Source organism: Stegostoma tigrinum, chromosome 17 (genome assembly GCF_030684315.1).
Source record: "Stegostoma tigrinum isolate sSteTig4 chromosome 17, sSteTig4.hap1, whole genome shotgun sequence".
Lineage (NCBI taxonomy): Eukaryota > Metazoa > Chordata > Chondrichthyes > Orectolobiformes > Stegostomatidae > Stegostoma > Stegostoma tigrinum.
In genome coordinates, this window is record NC_081370.1 from 51058448 (window position 1) to 51075247 (window position 16800).

The 16800-nt window shown below is 40.3% G+C and overlaps 1 protein-coding gene across 1 annotated transcript in view; it reads right to left on the bottom strand.

The window, feature by feature from the left end:
• Positions 1 to 16800, bottom strand: part of cstpp1 (centriolar satellite-associated tubulin polyglutamylase complex regulator 1) — a 290003-nt gene that overhangs the window by 102995 nt on the left and 170208 nt on the right. The window contains exon 4 of the mRNA XM_048545045.2: positions 10131 to 10215. Within this exon, the coding sequence (XP_048401002.1) occupies positions 10131 to 10215 (85 nt within the window). The remainder of the gene's footprint in view (positions 1 to 10130; positions 10216 to 16800) is intronic.

The window sequence follows — 16800 nt, forward strand, 5'->3', positions numbered from 1 at the left end:
GGGTTTCTCCATTCAAATAATAGTGTGTTCTCTTGTTCCTCTTTCCAAAATGAAGAACTCCACATTTTCCCACACTATAAAGGCCTAGTGGTATTATCACTTGAATGTTAATCCAGAGACCCAGATGACATTCTGGAGACCCGGGTTTGAATCCCACCACAGTAGATGGTGGATATAACAAAGTGTGAAGCTGGATGAACACAGCAGGCCAAGCAGGGTCTAGGCCCGAAACATCACCTTTTGTGCTCCTGAGATGCTGCTTGGCCTGCTGTGTTCATCCAGCTTCACACTTTGTTATCTTGGATTCTCCAGCATCTGCAGTTCTCATTATCTCTGATCACAGTAGATGGTGGAATTTGAATTCAATAAAAAACAATCTGGAATTAAGAGTCTAATGATGACCATGAATCCATTGTCAATTGTTGGGGAAAACCCCATCTGGTTCACTAATGTCCTTTAGGAAGGAAACTGCCATCCTTACCTGGTCTGCCTACATGTGACTCCAGACCCACAGTAAAGTGGTTGACTCTTAGCTGCCCTCTAGGCAATTAGGGATGGACAATAAATACTGCCAGGCCAGCAACACCCTTCTCCTATTAATGAATAAAGCGAAAAAAATTACCAACCTTTCACCCTCTGACTTAATCCACCTTGTTCGGTGTGAGTGAAATAAGGGGTCAGTTTAATAGTTACACAGTGATTAGTCTATGTATTTAATAATCCAGCTTCTCCTGAGCAGCTTAACTGCAGTGGAACCTTCCAAATTCTCTAATTTAAATTGATATATTTGAAAGGTTCCAGGCTCTCGAGAACTGACCGTTGGCATCTTCAATTTTTTGGGCAAATCCTTTGGAGTCTGTTACGTCAGGATTTTCACAGGGTCCCAATTCACAATTCCAGCCTGCACTGCAGTGAAGACTGTCAGGCTATCCAAAAAATTCTTCTTGAGTAAACAGGCAATTTGTCAAAATGTCTTAGTTTCTTACAGCAATCCAGAGTACTGATGGAGCGATGAAGAATTATAGTTCTGGGAACCCTGTTGTGTTTTTACATCATTAGCTGATCTGAACCACCTTCTCAAGGGAAATTAAAGATGGGCAATAAATTTTTGCCTCGCTAGTGATGCCCACATCCTGTGAACAAATAATATTTTAAAAGTGATTCAATTTCTATAAAGGGAATTGCATGTAAGAAATTTGATTTGGTTCACTCTGAATACTCCCTGTTGCTGGTAAAGTGAGCACGTGTTTCAAGTTTGTTTTCTACATGACTACTCCCCCTTTGTCATGAAGAAAGGAATGATAAAGAATTACAGCTTCTGCTGTATAAACGCTGAAGATATGTTGCAGTTCCATGACAAATTCCACGATGCCTAGCATTGTCTTGGAATGGTAAACATTTTAGTGCGCAAGTGAAAGAAATGCAAACTTCAGCCGAAATTTAAAAGCTGAGGGTCAATAGCATGCTAATTCAGAAAATTTATGTAAAAGAAAAGTGGGAGCTGTGATGAACCAATATTTGTTGGACTGCATGCACCATGACACCATCCTAACATTCAATGGCTCAGCTTTAATGGCATCTCATTCACGTATATCACACTGAAGTCCTATCTTTCATCAAGATAGAAATAAAAGGTACGTTTGTCCTAACCCCAGCAACTTCTCTTGCAATTTTGCCTTTAAAATTAAAATGTTTTAAATAGTCAAAGCTCTAGCACTCTTGCCGGAGGAAGATTTGGATTTGATGCTAAATTCAGATCGGAGTTATTTATTACACATGTTCTGCCAGAGGAATCAATGCTGCAGCCAAGCATTGCTGGTAACAGGACATGAGTTTGTGGCATCTTACATTTCCAATATTTCCCAGTTCTGACGCAAGGTCACAGAACTGAAATGTGAACTTAATTTCTCTCTCCATGGATGCTGCCTGACCTGCCCAGTATTTCCTGAATTTTTCTGCATTTATTTTATCAGCAGTCACTGTAGAAAACAGCCCGAGCTACTAACAAAATCAAATCGTTGTAGCCGCTCCCAGGAGTTTAAAAGTCATCCTTTAAAAAGGTTTTCTCCAAGCCACCACTACAGGATGTAACTGGCCTCAAAGCATTTCCGTGATCTGACCAAGATCAGACTAGGTTAGCAGTATGACACTCCCAGAGCAGGCTATTTCAGTCCTTAATCAAAACATGATACATGTAGAGGGATGCAAAGATATTTCGAACAGACGTGTTAGGTTAGTGAGGCATCAGTAACACTTGGCAGTGACTTAGTCATGTTACAGAATAAACAGGGTGTGTGACCTGGCAACAGATTGTGCAGCAGTAATCCACAAAAACAGGTGCCGTGGTGACTTCAGTGTAAAGTCTCTTGTAATTGAGAGAAAATTTGTAAAAAGAAAACGTGGAGAAGGAAAATACCGTCAATGTTGCTTCTTTCAGAACGTCGATAGGATTTTTCAGTTATAGACTTCCTTCCCACGGAATTATAACCTCCTAATTTGGAATATTGGCCAAAAGGGGTTTGCGTGGTCTGTCAGCATAAACAATCATTCCTGTTAAATGGGTGGATCTGAAAAACACCTGACATTGGGCTTCAGTCCTCGTTTATACGGGAATGGGCAAGAATGCAAGCATTTGCAAGAAATATAGGCTCTACCTTTTTTGCTATATTCATTTGCTTAATAAATTTTTGAATTTTACATTAGAATATAAGAAACACGAGCAGGAATAGGCCATCTGGCATGTCGAGCCTGCTCCACCAATCAAACAGATCATGGCTGATCTTTTTGTGGACTCATCTCCACTTACCCACCTATTCACCATTACCCTAAATTCCTTTAAAGTTGAAAACTCTATCTATTTTGGCCTTAGAAACAGTGAGGTAGTCTCAACGGATTCACTTGGCAGGGAATTCCACAGATTCACAACCCTTTGGGTGAAGAGGTTCCTCCTCACTTCAGTCCTAGATTTGATCTCCTTTATTTTGAGGCTATGCCCCCGTTCTAGTTTCACCCTCCAGTGGAAACAACCTCCCTGTGTCTATTTTATCTATTACCTTCATAATTTTATACATTTCTGTAAGACTCCCCCCTCGTTCTTCTAACTTCCATTGAGTTTAGTGCCAGTCTACTCAATCTCTCCTCAGAAGCCAACCCTCTCAATTCTGGAATCAATGTGTTCATTGAGGAATTAGGTGATAGTGTTCTGACCTTGCTTAAAGCATATTTCAGAAAGACAGTAACACACAGAATCAGGTTGATTAGCAGATGCAAATGTCTGAGAAAATCATTTGAGTGTGATGAACAATAAAGATAGCTTGAAATGTCAGCAGATAAACTAAGGCAGAGTTGGGGATGGTAGAAATAATCAGACTTGGTGATGGACTAGATGTATAGCTTATTTCAGGATTTAATATGATGCCAATGTTGTGAATAGTCTGGGGATAAATATGAATATGGTCAGTTTCAGATAGTAATGAGGAAGAGGTCTAGAGTTTGTTGGCAACAGAATAAAGCTTGTGGTGTACAACACTACACCCCTGATTGTCTGGCCCACAGATCCCTTGCAGTTATGGACAGATAGTGACAGAGTGGAGTTGTTGCTGGATTCAAAGCTGTTCTCAGTAACTGTGACTATGACAAACATTATCTATATCCCTTAGGAAAGGGAAATCTGCTATTCTTACATGGTCTGGTCTATGCGTGACTTCAGGTCACTCCAAAATAACGCCAGCTACAGGTTCGTTGATGACACCACTACAGCGGGACGGATCTCTAACAACAATGAGTCAAAATACAGAAGTGAGATAGAGGGCTTGCTAACGCTGTGCAATGAAAACAATCTGTCTCTCAATATCCATTCGAGCAGCTGGGGCCTTGGTTTAATATCGCCTCCAAAAGCTGGTACCTTGGACAATACAGCACTCAGGCGGCATTGCAGAGCAGCATCACCTTGATTGTTTTTTCACCCATGAGATGTTGACGGCATTATTGCCTGTCCCTAGTTGCTCCTGAGTTGGTGATGGTGAGCTACTTTCTTCCCAGCGGTCCATTTGGTGTCAGGAAACCCACAGTGCTGTTAGGAAGGAAGTTCCATGATAATGACCAGTGACATTGAATGAATGATAATGCAGTTCCAATTCTGGATAGTAAGTGGTGTGTAGGGGAACTTGCAGATGGTCCTGCCCATCAGACAGGACTAGGCAAGGATAGTACTTGACTCGGCTTTGAGACAACTCTCCCAATTTTAGCATAGGCCCCTAGATGTTAGTTAGGAGGACTTGTAGGGTGGGTAGTGCTGAATTCGTGGTTGTACTTTCCAGTGTCTGGGCAGTGCCAGGTGGTTCACTCAGTTTAACTCCTTTTTTTAAGAATTCTTAGCGGTTGTCAAGTTCTGAAGTGGGACTTGAACCCAGAACCTTGCTATTCAGAGGCAATTGTGCTAAAACCAAAGCCTCCTGCAAGATATTTGAAAGGAATGAAGGTGAAAGGTTCTCACACCTTAAATCAATGTACAGTTGTAGAAATTATATGAATTATTTTGAAACATAGCCAGACTTCTTTGCAAAAATTAAACCAATGCATTCATCAATAGCAATCAGCATTAGAACCCTTTAATGTATGAAAGGAAGTACTGGAACAATTTTTCCTTTCATGGTAAGCAAATGCTTCAAATACAACCTCTCGGTCATGAACTTGATATCACTCCTGCCTCACGAACGGTAACAGTTCACTCAGTTTAGTGTCAATTTGTGAACAAAATTCTACAGATCCTGGTAGCCCAGGTGCTACTGAACAAAATCATAATAACTGCTTGTGTCTCAGCATGCCACAACTAAACCACCTCAGCTTATTAAATCACTTACCTTAAGATATAAACTTCACTTTGAAGGGAAAATACCAATAAATTATTCAGAATAGATAGCTGAAAAAAAAATTCCCTGTACTTCTTGCTGGAGCTTGTGGATGGGCTGATTAAATTTTTTGGGGGTGGGTGTGGGCAAGGAATTTTAACCCAGAGGAGTGCATGGGTTTTGCAGGGAGTGGATTGAGGGGCGATGCTAAAATCAGCAAAAATACAAGTCCATCAGTAAGCCAGTTACAAACCATCAACTTCCACTTTTAACTGGAGTGTTTCAGACCTGAGTGATATTACAACTCATTTGGAAATTGAAATGATACATTCATGGATTTCCCGGGCTTCCTGAAACTCACCAATGAGAAAGGTAATAAAGAGAGAGAGAAAATAAACTGCCAGGGCAAACTTGTGAAGAATATTTTTTAAAAACCGACAATAAGAACTTCATTGAGTATTTGAAAAGGATCAGTGAGGTCAAAGTTAACAGGACCTTTCCAAAATGAATCTGGGAAGGTAGTTACGGGAAGCAAGGAGTTAAAAAAGATATTTTGCATCAGTCTTTGTGGTGGAAGATACCTTGACCACACCATTAGTACTAAAGAAAATGTGAGAGGAATTAAGTGCCATCATTATCATTAGAGAAGTAGTATTGGACAAACTAATGGGTCTAAAGGCAGATAAGTCCCCTGCTCCTGATGGCTTGCATCTTAGGATCCAAAAAGAAATAGCTACAGGGATAGTGGATTCCTTGGTTGTAATTTTGTAAAATTCCTTGGACTCTGGGGAAGCACCAGAGGATTAGAAAACTGCCAATGTGATACCCCTATTCAAAAATGGAGGGAGGAAAAAAAGCAGGTAACTATAGGCTGATTAGTCTAACATCTATTACTGGCATATAACATTAAAGAAGTAATAGCAGCACATTTGGAAAATCATTATCTAATCAAGCAGAGTCTGCATGCCTTCATGAAAGGGAAATTGTGACTAATTTATTAGAGTTTTTCAAGTAAGTCTCACCAAAGTGGATAGAAGGGAACCAGTAGATATGTTGCATTTGGGCTTGCAGAGGTGTTTGAAAAGATACCTCACAACAGGTTAAGTCATAAGATAAGAGCCTATGGGTTTGGAAGTAATATGTTGGTGTGGATAGAGAATTGGCTAATGGGCCATGCAATGGCCGTGCGATATCAATGGCCCTTAATTGGTAAAATGGTGCAAAAAAAATGTTTGTGCTGTAACTAAACAACAGAAACTGAACAAAGCACATTCTGTCATACAGCCATATGTACACACTAATGCTTTTGCTTTCCTTTACCTTCCTCTTCGATATGTCAACCCCTTAGATATAACTGCGGTAAAGGCAGGTGGCTCAAAACCTTGAGTTGAACACTCTGAGCTGATACTGTCTGGGCTTAGGAACCCCTAACAGCCTAGCCAAAGGCAATTCCACCTCCAACTGTCCAGAGGTTAACTCAGTCATTGAAAGGTACGACATCTAGTTGACTAGTACAGCTGGAGGTCAAGTGTGTGAGATGAGACAACACTCAGTCAAATACCCACTTCTATATTTCAACAGGCCATTATCCCTGTCAGTCCCACAGTTGCATTTCACAGTTACCATTTTGATTAGCAGCACTATGCTACAGATTAATGCAGTAAAGTAAGGTCGAGGCTATCTGTCATTATGTTTAAAGTAATTAGCCAGGTTATGATCATGGTCACTGCATTTACATTTATTTAATAGCAGTATTTCTCATCCTATGGAACACTTTCTGTGAAAAATTGCATCATCTCAATATCCTGCAACACTAAATTATTCATGTTGGAGATACCTTTTCATGTCACAGCCCCTTCATGTTGAATCAGAAGCTAGGAGCTTTGACAAGTAACTGACCTCCAAATTCCTCAATGCCTATTCATCATTTACAAAGTAAAAGTCAGGACCTTAATGGGCTGCTCTTTATGTACTGGATGGGTGCAGTTTCAACAAAATTCAAGAAGGTTGATACCAACCACAAAAAGTAACTGGTTGGGGCCCCGTTCATTACCTTCAATATTCACACTCTCCATCTCTGATACACAGTGGTAGCAGTATGCACCAGCTACCAAGTTATATAATGAAGTAACTCACCAAGTCTCCTTCGACAGCACCTTCCGAGTTCATGATATCTACTACTGAGAAGGAGAACAGCAGCAGATGCATGGTGTCACCAACACCTGCAAGTTCCTCTCCAAATTCCACACCATCCTGACTTCGAACCATGTTGCTGTCCCTCCACTGTCACTGGATCAAAATCCTGGGACTCACTTTCTAACAGTGCTATGAGGATACCTATACCACATAGACTGCTGTGATACAAGACAGCAGCTCATCACCACCTTCTCAAAGGGCAATTAGGGATGGTCAATAAATGCTAGCCTAACTAGTAATGCTCAGATCCTGTGGACGGAATTTTAGCAAAATAGAACAGTTGTTCCTCTGATTGCTGGACCAGTATTTCTCTCTGAGTGCTCACTAACCTCCAACATAATGTCGAATTGAACTGCGGTACAAACCACTGACCCTCCGGAATCCATTATCATATCTTTACCTCTGGAGTTTCCCACCCCAACTCCACAAAAATCTATGTTCTCACCTGTCTGTTAAATACTGGAATTGGGAACACATCAGTGAGATTTCATCATTCTAAGTGTTGTGCTAACCTTGAATTAAAACATTACTCAGCTCGCTGAATCAAAAAGCCCCCAACATTCATTGTACTTTCTTCTATTTCTCAACTAATATTGGAACGTCCCACTTCGGCCCCCAATGTATCCCAAAGTCCCATAATTCACAGTGAAAGTCTAAAATGTTAGATGATTCTTCAACCCAAGGTTTATATCCTCTCTTGTGTGACACATTTATACAAGATAATTTTTGTTTTAAAGCTTGCAATTAACCACAAGATTAGGCACTTGTTTTGATATTGTAATGCTTGTACAGTGGGACTGTCTGACTACTTCATGGCAAAGCAATATTCCATAACTGTGGCAAAAGTGTGGGGCAACAAAGAAGTGGCAAATAAGATAACCATGTAAAATGTACCAGGAACATTTACCCCCAAGCCTTTGCTTAAATTCAAAAAAGACAAGTCAACTCTAATTCATCAAACAATTCTCCATAGTAGCACCTCAACCAATCAGTACATTTGCCAAATAATCAGCACCCATTTCCCATCCAGTAAAAATTGTGGTTCTCTTTGAAATGTGATCTTGCATCTGCCCTGATGAGTACAATTCAAAAAGCTCAATAGCATGTCATTTTTTGCAGTAGTATTTGAAACTAGCTCATTCTAGACTATGAATCTGAAAAATGTGCTTATCTAATTGATTCAAAGCTGCACTTTACGTCTGAATAGAGTAATTCATCTTAATGTTATTTCATTTTGCCATTAAACATTATGCTGGTAGGAATATAGCTCATAAAGGCAATTGTAAAACCATAATGATCTGGTTTGTAATTAGCACTTTATATATCCATTGCCAAATTCTGGGATATGACTGCCTGTAGGCTGTTAGAAAAGGGTGCCATCCAGCAATGTTTAAATCTTTTTGCACCTGCTTTAGTTTATTTGCTTTAGCTTCAATGACAGCATTATAATGGCCACTGGCTGTGAATTATGACTGTTGTCAAAGGCATGTTACAAAAGTGTATGCTCCAATGCAGGGCGCAGCATTACACAGAGATGTTTGAAGAATTTAGCTTCATTGGGTAAAATCAAAAGAAACAATCGTTATCAGAAAAAAAATGCTCCATTCAAATAAATAATCTTCTCCACAATCCAGCTATGAAGGATTTCCCAAGTCTGATTTCACTCATTTCTCTCAACTGTAGTAGGACACTCAGGCTACTCTTCTGGGTTTCACACCATCATCTCTGGTGTCTCCCTAGGGTTGAACCTTAGTCCTATTTTTCATTTACATGTTTTTCTTCAGCAATATCATTTGAAAAAAAACATTTGCTCTCAGATCAATGCTGAAAACCTCCATAGTCCTGCCTCACCGACACAGGTCCTGATCTCTCCACTGTCTCCAAATAGTCTGACTGATTGTCTGAACCGCAGTGCTGGATTAGGGGAAATTCCCTTGGCTGAATTCTGGATTCTTGAGTGTGCTCCAAGCGCATTTTCTCTTGTAGTCATTCAAATGGTTGAAAGACAGTGTGTGGCACATGCTCCAATTTTCAAATATTCCATTGCCAACGGGTAAGGAACTTAATGGCAGTGTTATTTCAGAAAGTTTATCGTAATTTTTTCCGAGACCTCCAATTATCTTCACTGATGTGTCCAAAAGCAGGTAACTTCTCATTGGTGATAACGAGGTGTACAGCTGGATGAACATGGCAGACCAAGCAGCATCACAGGAACAGCTCTTGATAGAAGACTGCCTCAGGCAACATCCTGAATTCATCATCTGGGCAACTGGCAATGCTCTGAGATAATGGGAACTGCAGATGTTGGAGGATCCAGGATAACAAAGTGTGGAGCTGGATGAACACAGCAGGCCAAGCAGCATCTCAGGAGCACAAAAGCTGACGTTTCGGGCCTAGACCCTCGAAACGTCAGCTTTTGTGCTCCTGAGATGCTGCTTGGCCTGCTGTGTTCATCCAGCTACACACTTTGTTAACTGGCAATGCTCCACTGCTTTGAGGGGAGAGTGTTACTGCATTAAAGTTGTGTTTTTAGCTTTACCCGCCATATTAAAAATCATGCTAATGATCAATTAGTCCACATTTAATAAAACAATTTTTGTCCAGTATTTAACACCTGCCTTCTTGAAAATATTCACATGGATATGGAAGTCCCATACTACAGCATGTACTAACATTGTAATGTGCAGTGCTGCAGTAATGAAACAAAGTCTGGCTATGTAAGTTGACAACCATAAACTTGTTCCCTTCTATCTCTTTCTATTTGTGAATTAAACATGAGGTTGGATTATTCCATAGCAGATCACATGCACAAAACAGCTTTCAGTGGCTGGCAAGATAGTCCTTAATTTACAACTCCAATTCTATGAGAACAAATTGAAACAAGTTTTGCAGAAAGAAAGCAAGAACAAACTGATTTTGTAAAACCTCTGAACACTACATGATCATCAGCAGCAAAATTTTATTCCAAAAAATAAAAATGTCTACCTCCACTTTGCACTAATAGATCAGGATTGCACTATATCTCCATGATTCAGAGAAGGCAACACAGCCAAAATTTGTTAAGTATGAAGTAAAGCTACTTGCCTTGCTGCTTTGTGGGCATGATCCATTGGAAAGTCTTGACAAATGAGCTGCAGTAAGGAATGGTATTCATTCACTGTCAGCAGGTCTGAAATAAAATGATTTGAAATTAAAAACAGTCATTATAACATGAACACGATTTCATGGATTTACAACAAGAGTTACGATTGGCATTTACTAAATTGATAAAATACCAGTTATTTACCATTAATTTCGCCAGGAGTTAACAACATTCATGTTTAAACATGTTTACAACTTGTCTTGTGATCCAGGTTATTAACAGATAATTGCGAGATATTAACACTGCTCTTGATTGTGAGGTTAAGTTCTACCCAAGTAAATAAAAGTGCTCAAAAGACTGCCAGGGACTTTCATGATTTTAGCATTTCATTGATTATAAATCAGTAAGTTCTCAGAACAGTTGTTCTTTCTCAGTAATACAAAACTGCATTTTGCTAAGTGTCCTTGGCCAGCTATCTCAAGTGCATCATCAGGGACCTTTCCTCCCAAATAAGGTCAGTTGTGGGCACTTGGTTAATGAAGCCACAGCCTTGGCTTTCACTCCTGAGTCGGACATGAGGACTTGGGAAAGTTCCTGGTTCCATAAACCAGACATGGGATAAAGTGTCTGAATATTCAGATTTCCATTCCAGTGGGTGCAAACAGGAGTCTGATTGGTTTGGAGGCAGGCACAGAGGTCGTCAGATGCTGAAGCAGTCTGTTTGAAAAGCTCACCTCTGGGAATTTGTCTTGATTACAATAAAGGCATGAAACAAAAGAAGTAAATCTGACCTCTCACAAATTCAAGCACCCCATCCATGCCATTCACACCACCCCACCCGGCCCCATAGTCTCTTAGGCACTCCATGGTAACCCATGTTCCTCTATCCACGTCCAATGTGTTTTATGGTGTATATGCCAACTGAGTGCTATATACTCTTCTTTGTTCTTTGTTTTTTGTAAGAGAAGATAGAGGTTGGAATCTCTGGAGCAATTAATTCAGCTCCTAATTCCCCACAGTGTTGGGGATGCAAGGTGAATCATGACCAACTCTCAGTGGCACTCAGTGGGAATGCAATAAATGTTGGCATTGCTAGTGGTGCCTGCATCAGGAAGACAATTTTTTTTAAAAAACACCCATTTTCCTGTGATGCCTAAAAAAGAGCAAGTTGGCAAGAAGGTTATCAAGCAACTAGTTCAAGGCAGGAAATTTTTCACCTTGGCAAAACTATCTGAGCAAAATGTTCCCTTAATCTTAGGATGTTCATTCTGCGAAGTGGCCATGGAATTGAGTGGGGCCCACAACCCTGGAAGCCCAAGATATATGACCAGGTAAGCAAGTGAGTGATATAGCATGCTGGTTAAGAAGTTCTGCCTCAGCTCTCCTGGTTTTTGACCCAACAGTTTAAAAAGATTTTAGACCCTACAGCCTCCTCTTTCATCTAAGCCCTCTGGCTTATCTTACCACAAAACCAGATCCAGAGCTGCTCACCCAGTATCTACCATGGGCAGAACTCAGCAGTCATTTGGAGACGACATAAAATGAACTTTTGACAATCTAATATCGGTGTCACCATATTATTTGCTAGTAAGAGACTCCTATTTAAAATAGCAACAATGCCTATAAATCTCATTGAGTGGTTAATCTCTGATAAAAAAAACTAAGAAACTTCCGTTTATATCATCAGTCCTGTGAACTCAGAAGGCCGGCTCAGAAATGTAGCTTTGAAACTCAGCCAAGCTTTTATAGTGAACAGTGCTAAAATGTCAATAAAAACTATATTGGAATTGTTAGAACAGATGTTAGGTCAATCAAAGAAATTCAGCAGATATCTTTTTAAATATCGTGGTAGCTATAGCCGGGCGTTTTAATAGATTAAGGACCAAGGCATTTATAAAAAAAAACCTTAGATCATGACAGTCTAACACACCTTATCTGCCATTCAAGAGCATTCAGGTCTATTTTGTTCATTCAGACTACCACACAATGGGTTAAGGACTTTGCTACAGCCAAAACCGCAAATGCTTGAACATAGTACTGGATTCAAAGAAACATGCTGAATTCAAGTTTCCTTTCTTTCTTGCCTCTCTCTCTCCCTTACTAGCAAAAACTGAATCTATAGGTAATGGGAATGAGAATTCTGCCTCTGGGTTCCATCATCATTTTTAAAGAAACAGAAACTTCTAGAAAATCACAATAGGTCTTGCAGTATCTGTGGATATGGCCATGGGCCCCAGTTATGCCGGTCTCTTTATGGGGCATGCAGAACATTCTTTTTTCCAATCCTACTCCAACCCCAACATACAACTCTTTCTCTGGTATATCAATGATATCATCCGTGCTGCTTCTCTCTCTCATCTTGAATTGGAAAAGCTTTACTATTTCGCTTCTGATTTCCGCCCCACTCTCTTCCTCACCTGGTCTATTTCTGCCTGCTTCCTTCCTCAATATCTGTTTCGATTTCTGAGGATAGGCTGGCCACCAATATCCACTACAAACCCATTCACTCCCACAGTTAACTTGACAATGCATCCTTACACCTTGCTGTCTGTGAATACTCTATTCCATTCTCCCAGTACCTCTGTCTCCATCACATCAGTTCTAATGATGCCCACGTCGATAAGGGGAGCCTTAAATGTCCACCTTATTCTTCAACCGAGAACTCTCTAGCACCATTATTGATAGGGCCCTCAGCTAGGTCTGACCAATCTCCCACACTTGCCCCCGCTCTTCCCTCCTCCCACAACAACCACAGGGTCTCCCTTGTCCTCACCTACCATCCCACCAGCATTCACATCCAGAGGATCATTAGCCTCTTTCACTCCCAACATGTCCCCAGTCTCCCATGGCACTTTCCCTGCAATCACAGAAGGTACAACACCTGTCCATTTACTTCCCCTGCAAACAGCCTTACCTGCACTTCACTCAAACCAGCCTCCTGCATTCACTGCACAAACTGCATTCTCCTCTACATTAGGGAAATGTAGTACAGACTGGGTGACTGCTTCACAGTATACCCACATTCTGTCAGCAAAACAAGATCCTGTGCTTCCAGTTGCTTGCCTTCAGTACAGAACCTTGTTCTCTGGTCAACATCTCTCTCTCAGGCTTGCTGCAGTACTCCAGGAAAGCTCAGTGCAAGCTGGAAGAACAACACCTCATTTTCCACTTGGGAAACTTCTGGACCCAATATCGAATTCAACAATTTTAGGGCTTGAGCATCTTTCCCCGTGCTTTCCTCCACCCCCAGACATCAGGCCTTGTCATCAAATGGACTGCTAGCACACAGTATCCATTTTCTGTCACTGATAGTTCCCATTAGCAGCTATTCATTTCCCCACACTGGACTTTAATCACTCCTTTGTTGGTGTAACTGTGTGTTTCTCTCGCTGGCTGCCTATTATTTCCCCTCCCTTCTCCCATTCTCTGCATAAAAGCCAAAAGAACTGTGGATGCTAAAAATCTGAAACAGATTGAGAAATTGCTGGAAAATCTCAGCAGGTCTGGCATCATTCTGGAGAAATAGTTTCCTAGCTACAATCAGTTCCGAAGAAGGGTCACTGGACCCGAAATGTTAGCTCTGATTTGTCTTCACATGCTGCCAGGCCTGGTGAGATTTTCCAGCAATTTCTCAATCTGTTTCAGATTTTTAGCATCCACAGTTCTTTTGGTTTTTTTTTGTCTAACATTTTTAGAGATCTGTGGAGCTTTAATATCTCTGTGAAATCCAGCCCATTGTCTCTGCAAGCTATCGGCTTTCATTAATATCTGATCTTTACTATCTGGCTAATTGGTGTGTAGTAATTTGTGGACTGGGAACATACGGATTCAACTTGTTGAAGAAATGAGTAACTTGCTAGGTTACTTCAAAGGTAGTGTTAATGTGGGAATGCAGTGACATATGATACGGGGTAATGATGGTAAGTTTCTTTCCCTCTCCTTCGGAGTGATAAACAGATCTTCCTTTTGATTATCCAGGTTTGCTTCTACGTCAGCCTCTCTGTCACCGGTAAGGTGAAAAACAAAATAATACAGTACGCTGAAGGAAAAGAATAAGCAAATCTGTTGGAAGTCTGGACCGAAGAGAACAGGATGTCTGCTGAAGGTCATTAATCCTGAACGGACAGCAGCAAAATTTCTGTACCAAAATAATTAATTTTTTGCAGCTGGAAGAAAGCCGTCTTCAAAGTTGTTTAAAAGCATAAAATTACAAATGATAGGTTCTTTAATCTTCAGTCAAAATTCCTGAGACATTAAATTACACTGTTCTAAGAAGATTTTACTTCTTAACTGCAGTAATGAAATTCTGTATCAAACTACACAATAAACTTTCAGACATCTGGCAGTAAGCACAAACTTGTAATTAAAAGATACAAGAAATCCACAGGTCCTACATCAGTGTAGTGAGCCAATATTTTCCCATTTCTGTATCTTGCCTCCAAGTATAAATGAAAACTATATTAAGAAAATATTTGCAATGAAAACTGAGTCTTCTGCTAACACAGTGAATCAAAGTAAATTAGCTCATTTTGAGTTTGGACGAGAATCATAATCTGAATTGTTTGATTAAATTTTCATCGACTAATTAATTGAGAGCATCTCCTACATATATACTACACTACTTCAGCCATGTGCATCAAAATGCAATGACCTGCACTAAAATTGGTGAAAACACAATTCATCATCAACCCAAAGGCCTTAACTATAACATCGTTAAAAAGAGACATGAAGTCAGACTTTATCATCCTGCAATCACCAGGACCGTAATGCAAGAAAACCATGGGTTCAAATTTCATCAAAAAGATGCTAACAACTGTCAATTGTTGTTTAAAAATAAAACACATCTAGCGCACTAATGTCCTTTCGGGAAGGAAATCTGCCATCCTTACCCGGTCTGGCCCACATGTGACTCCAGACCCACAGCAATTTGTTTGACTTAATTGTCTTCCTGGCAATTAGAATGCGAATTAAAAGCTAAACCAGTCAGTGATGCCCACATCCCATGAATGAATTTAAGAAAACACAACTATTTGCAAAGAACGAGAAGAACTGATTGGAACATGGGAGGCATACAAAACAATGAAATCAATAGTTTTCTTGCATTCAGATACACTGTAGTAATTGATTTCAAATAATGAGACATTAAACATCTTAAATGACCACAGAAAATTTCAAACATTATCTTAAAACTGAGGATCAAAAACTGATTAGTGCAGTGCTTGTAACGAGGTCAGTCAGGTGACCTCACAGAATGAGTTCCCTGATTGGGGCTGTTAATCTGGTCGAATCAGGGAGCCCTGGCTGACAGATACAAACAACAGTGTCAGAGGTTCTGTTTGATCTGAGCCAGCTCTGAGGGAGCCGGGTTATTGTCAATGACTCTCCATATATAAATAAAGTGTGACTTTGTTACAGGATACCGGCCTCTGTGGAATTATTTCAACCAGATCACAGTGTCACAGGTTATAAGTCTCTGCAATTACATCTTTTAAGTGCCCATTATACCTTGCTTTCAGGTCAATATATGCACAGTGATCAGTAATTCCAGTTATTTCTACTGACTGAGCAATTGTGTTATTTTCTTTTAAATGGCCACTTTAAATATTCTATTACACAAAATACAGAAGAATGGATACCTGACAGTAAGTACAAGGTAATAGAAAATCAAAGTTTTAGGAGGCCATTATAACTCATGACAGTAAAGTTACAACCAGATAGTCCAACCTCTGGATCCAGAAATTTGACTGAAGTTTTGAAGGTTCTCCCTGTGACTGATAGCCATTGCATGAGATATGGTGTTCAGTCTGTTTTCATCCATTATTCTTTCTCCCCAACAGAGTTGCAGCCAGAGCTGTTGATCATTTTTGTTTCAGATCTCCAGCATCTTCAGTTCGTTGTTTTATTCATGCAGATGCTTCCTGTTTATAATGCATTAGAACATTAAAGAGCTACCACAGAGTAAAAAACATTGGTCATGCTTCACAGAGGGCAATGAGAGCAGGCTCTGAGCTTTACTGAAGAGGGCTTTGTAGATAAGGAATGAGACAGAGATATGGAAGGGTTTGGACTGGAATTGAAAAGAGTTAAGGAGCACCTGTGGAGAGATGAACACAGTTAACATTTCGAGAGTGATATGAGTCTACTTTAGACAATAGACAATAGACAATAGGTGCAGGAGTAGGCCATTCGGCCCTTTGAGCCAGCACCACTATTCATTATGATCATGGCTGATCATCCACAATCAGTATCCTGTTCCTGCCTTATCCCCATAACCCTTGATTCCACTATCTTTAAGAGCTCTATCTATCTCTTTCTTGAAACTATCCAGAAACTTGGCCTCCACTGCCTTCTGCGGCACAGCATTCCATATATCCACCACTCTCTGGGTGAAGAAGTTTCTCCTCAACTCTGTTCTAAATGGCCTACCTCTTATTTTTAAACTGTGTCTTCTGGTTCAGGACTCCCTCATCAATGGAAACATACTTCCTGCCTCCAGATTGTCCAATCCCTTAATAATCTTATACGTCTCAATCAGATCCCCTCTCATCCTCCTAAACTCAAGTGTATACAAGCCTAGTCGCTCCAATCTTTCAACATATGATAGTCCTGCTATTCTGGGAATTGACCTCGTGAACCTTAGAGCGAAAGGTGTTGGGAAATAGTTTTTTTTTA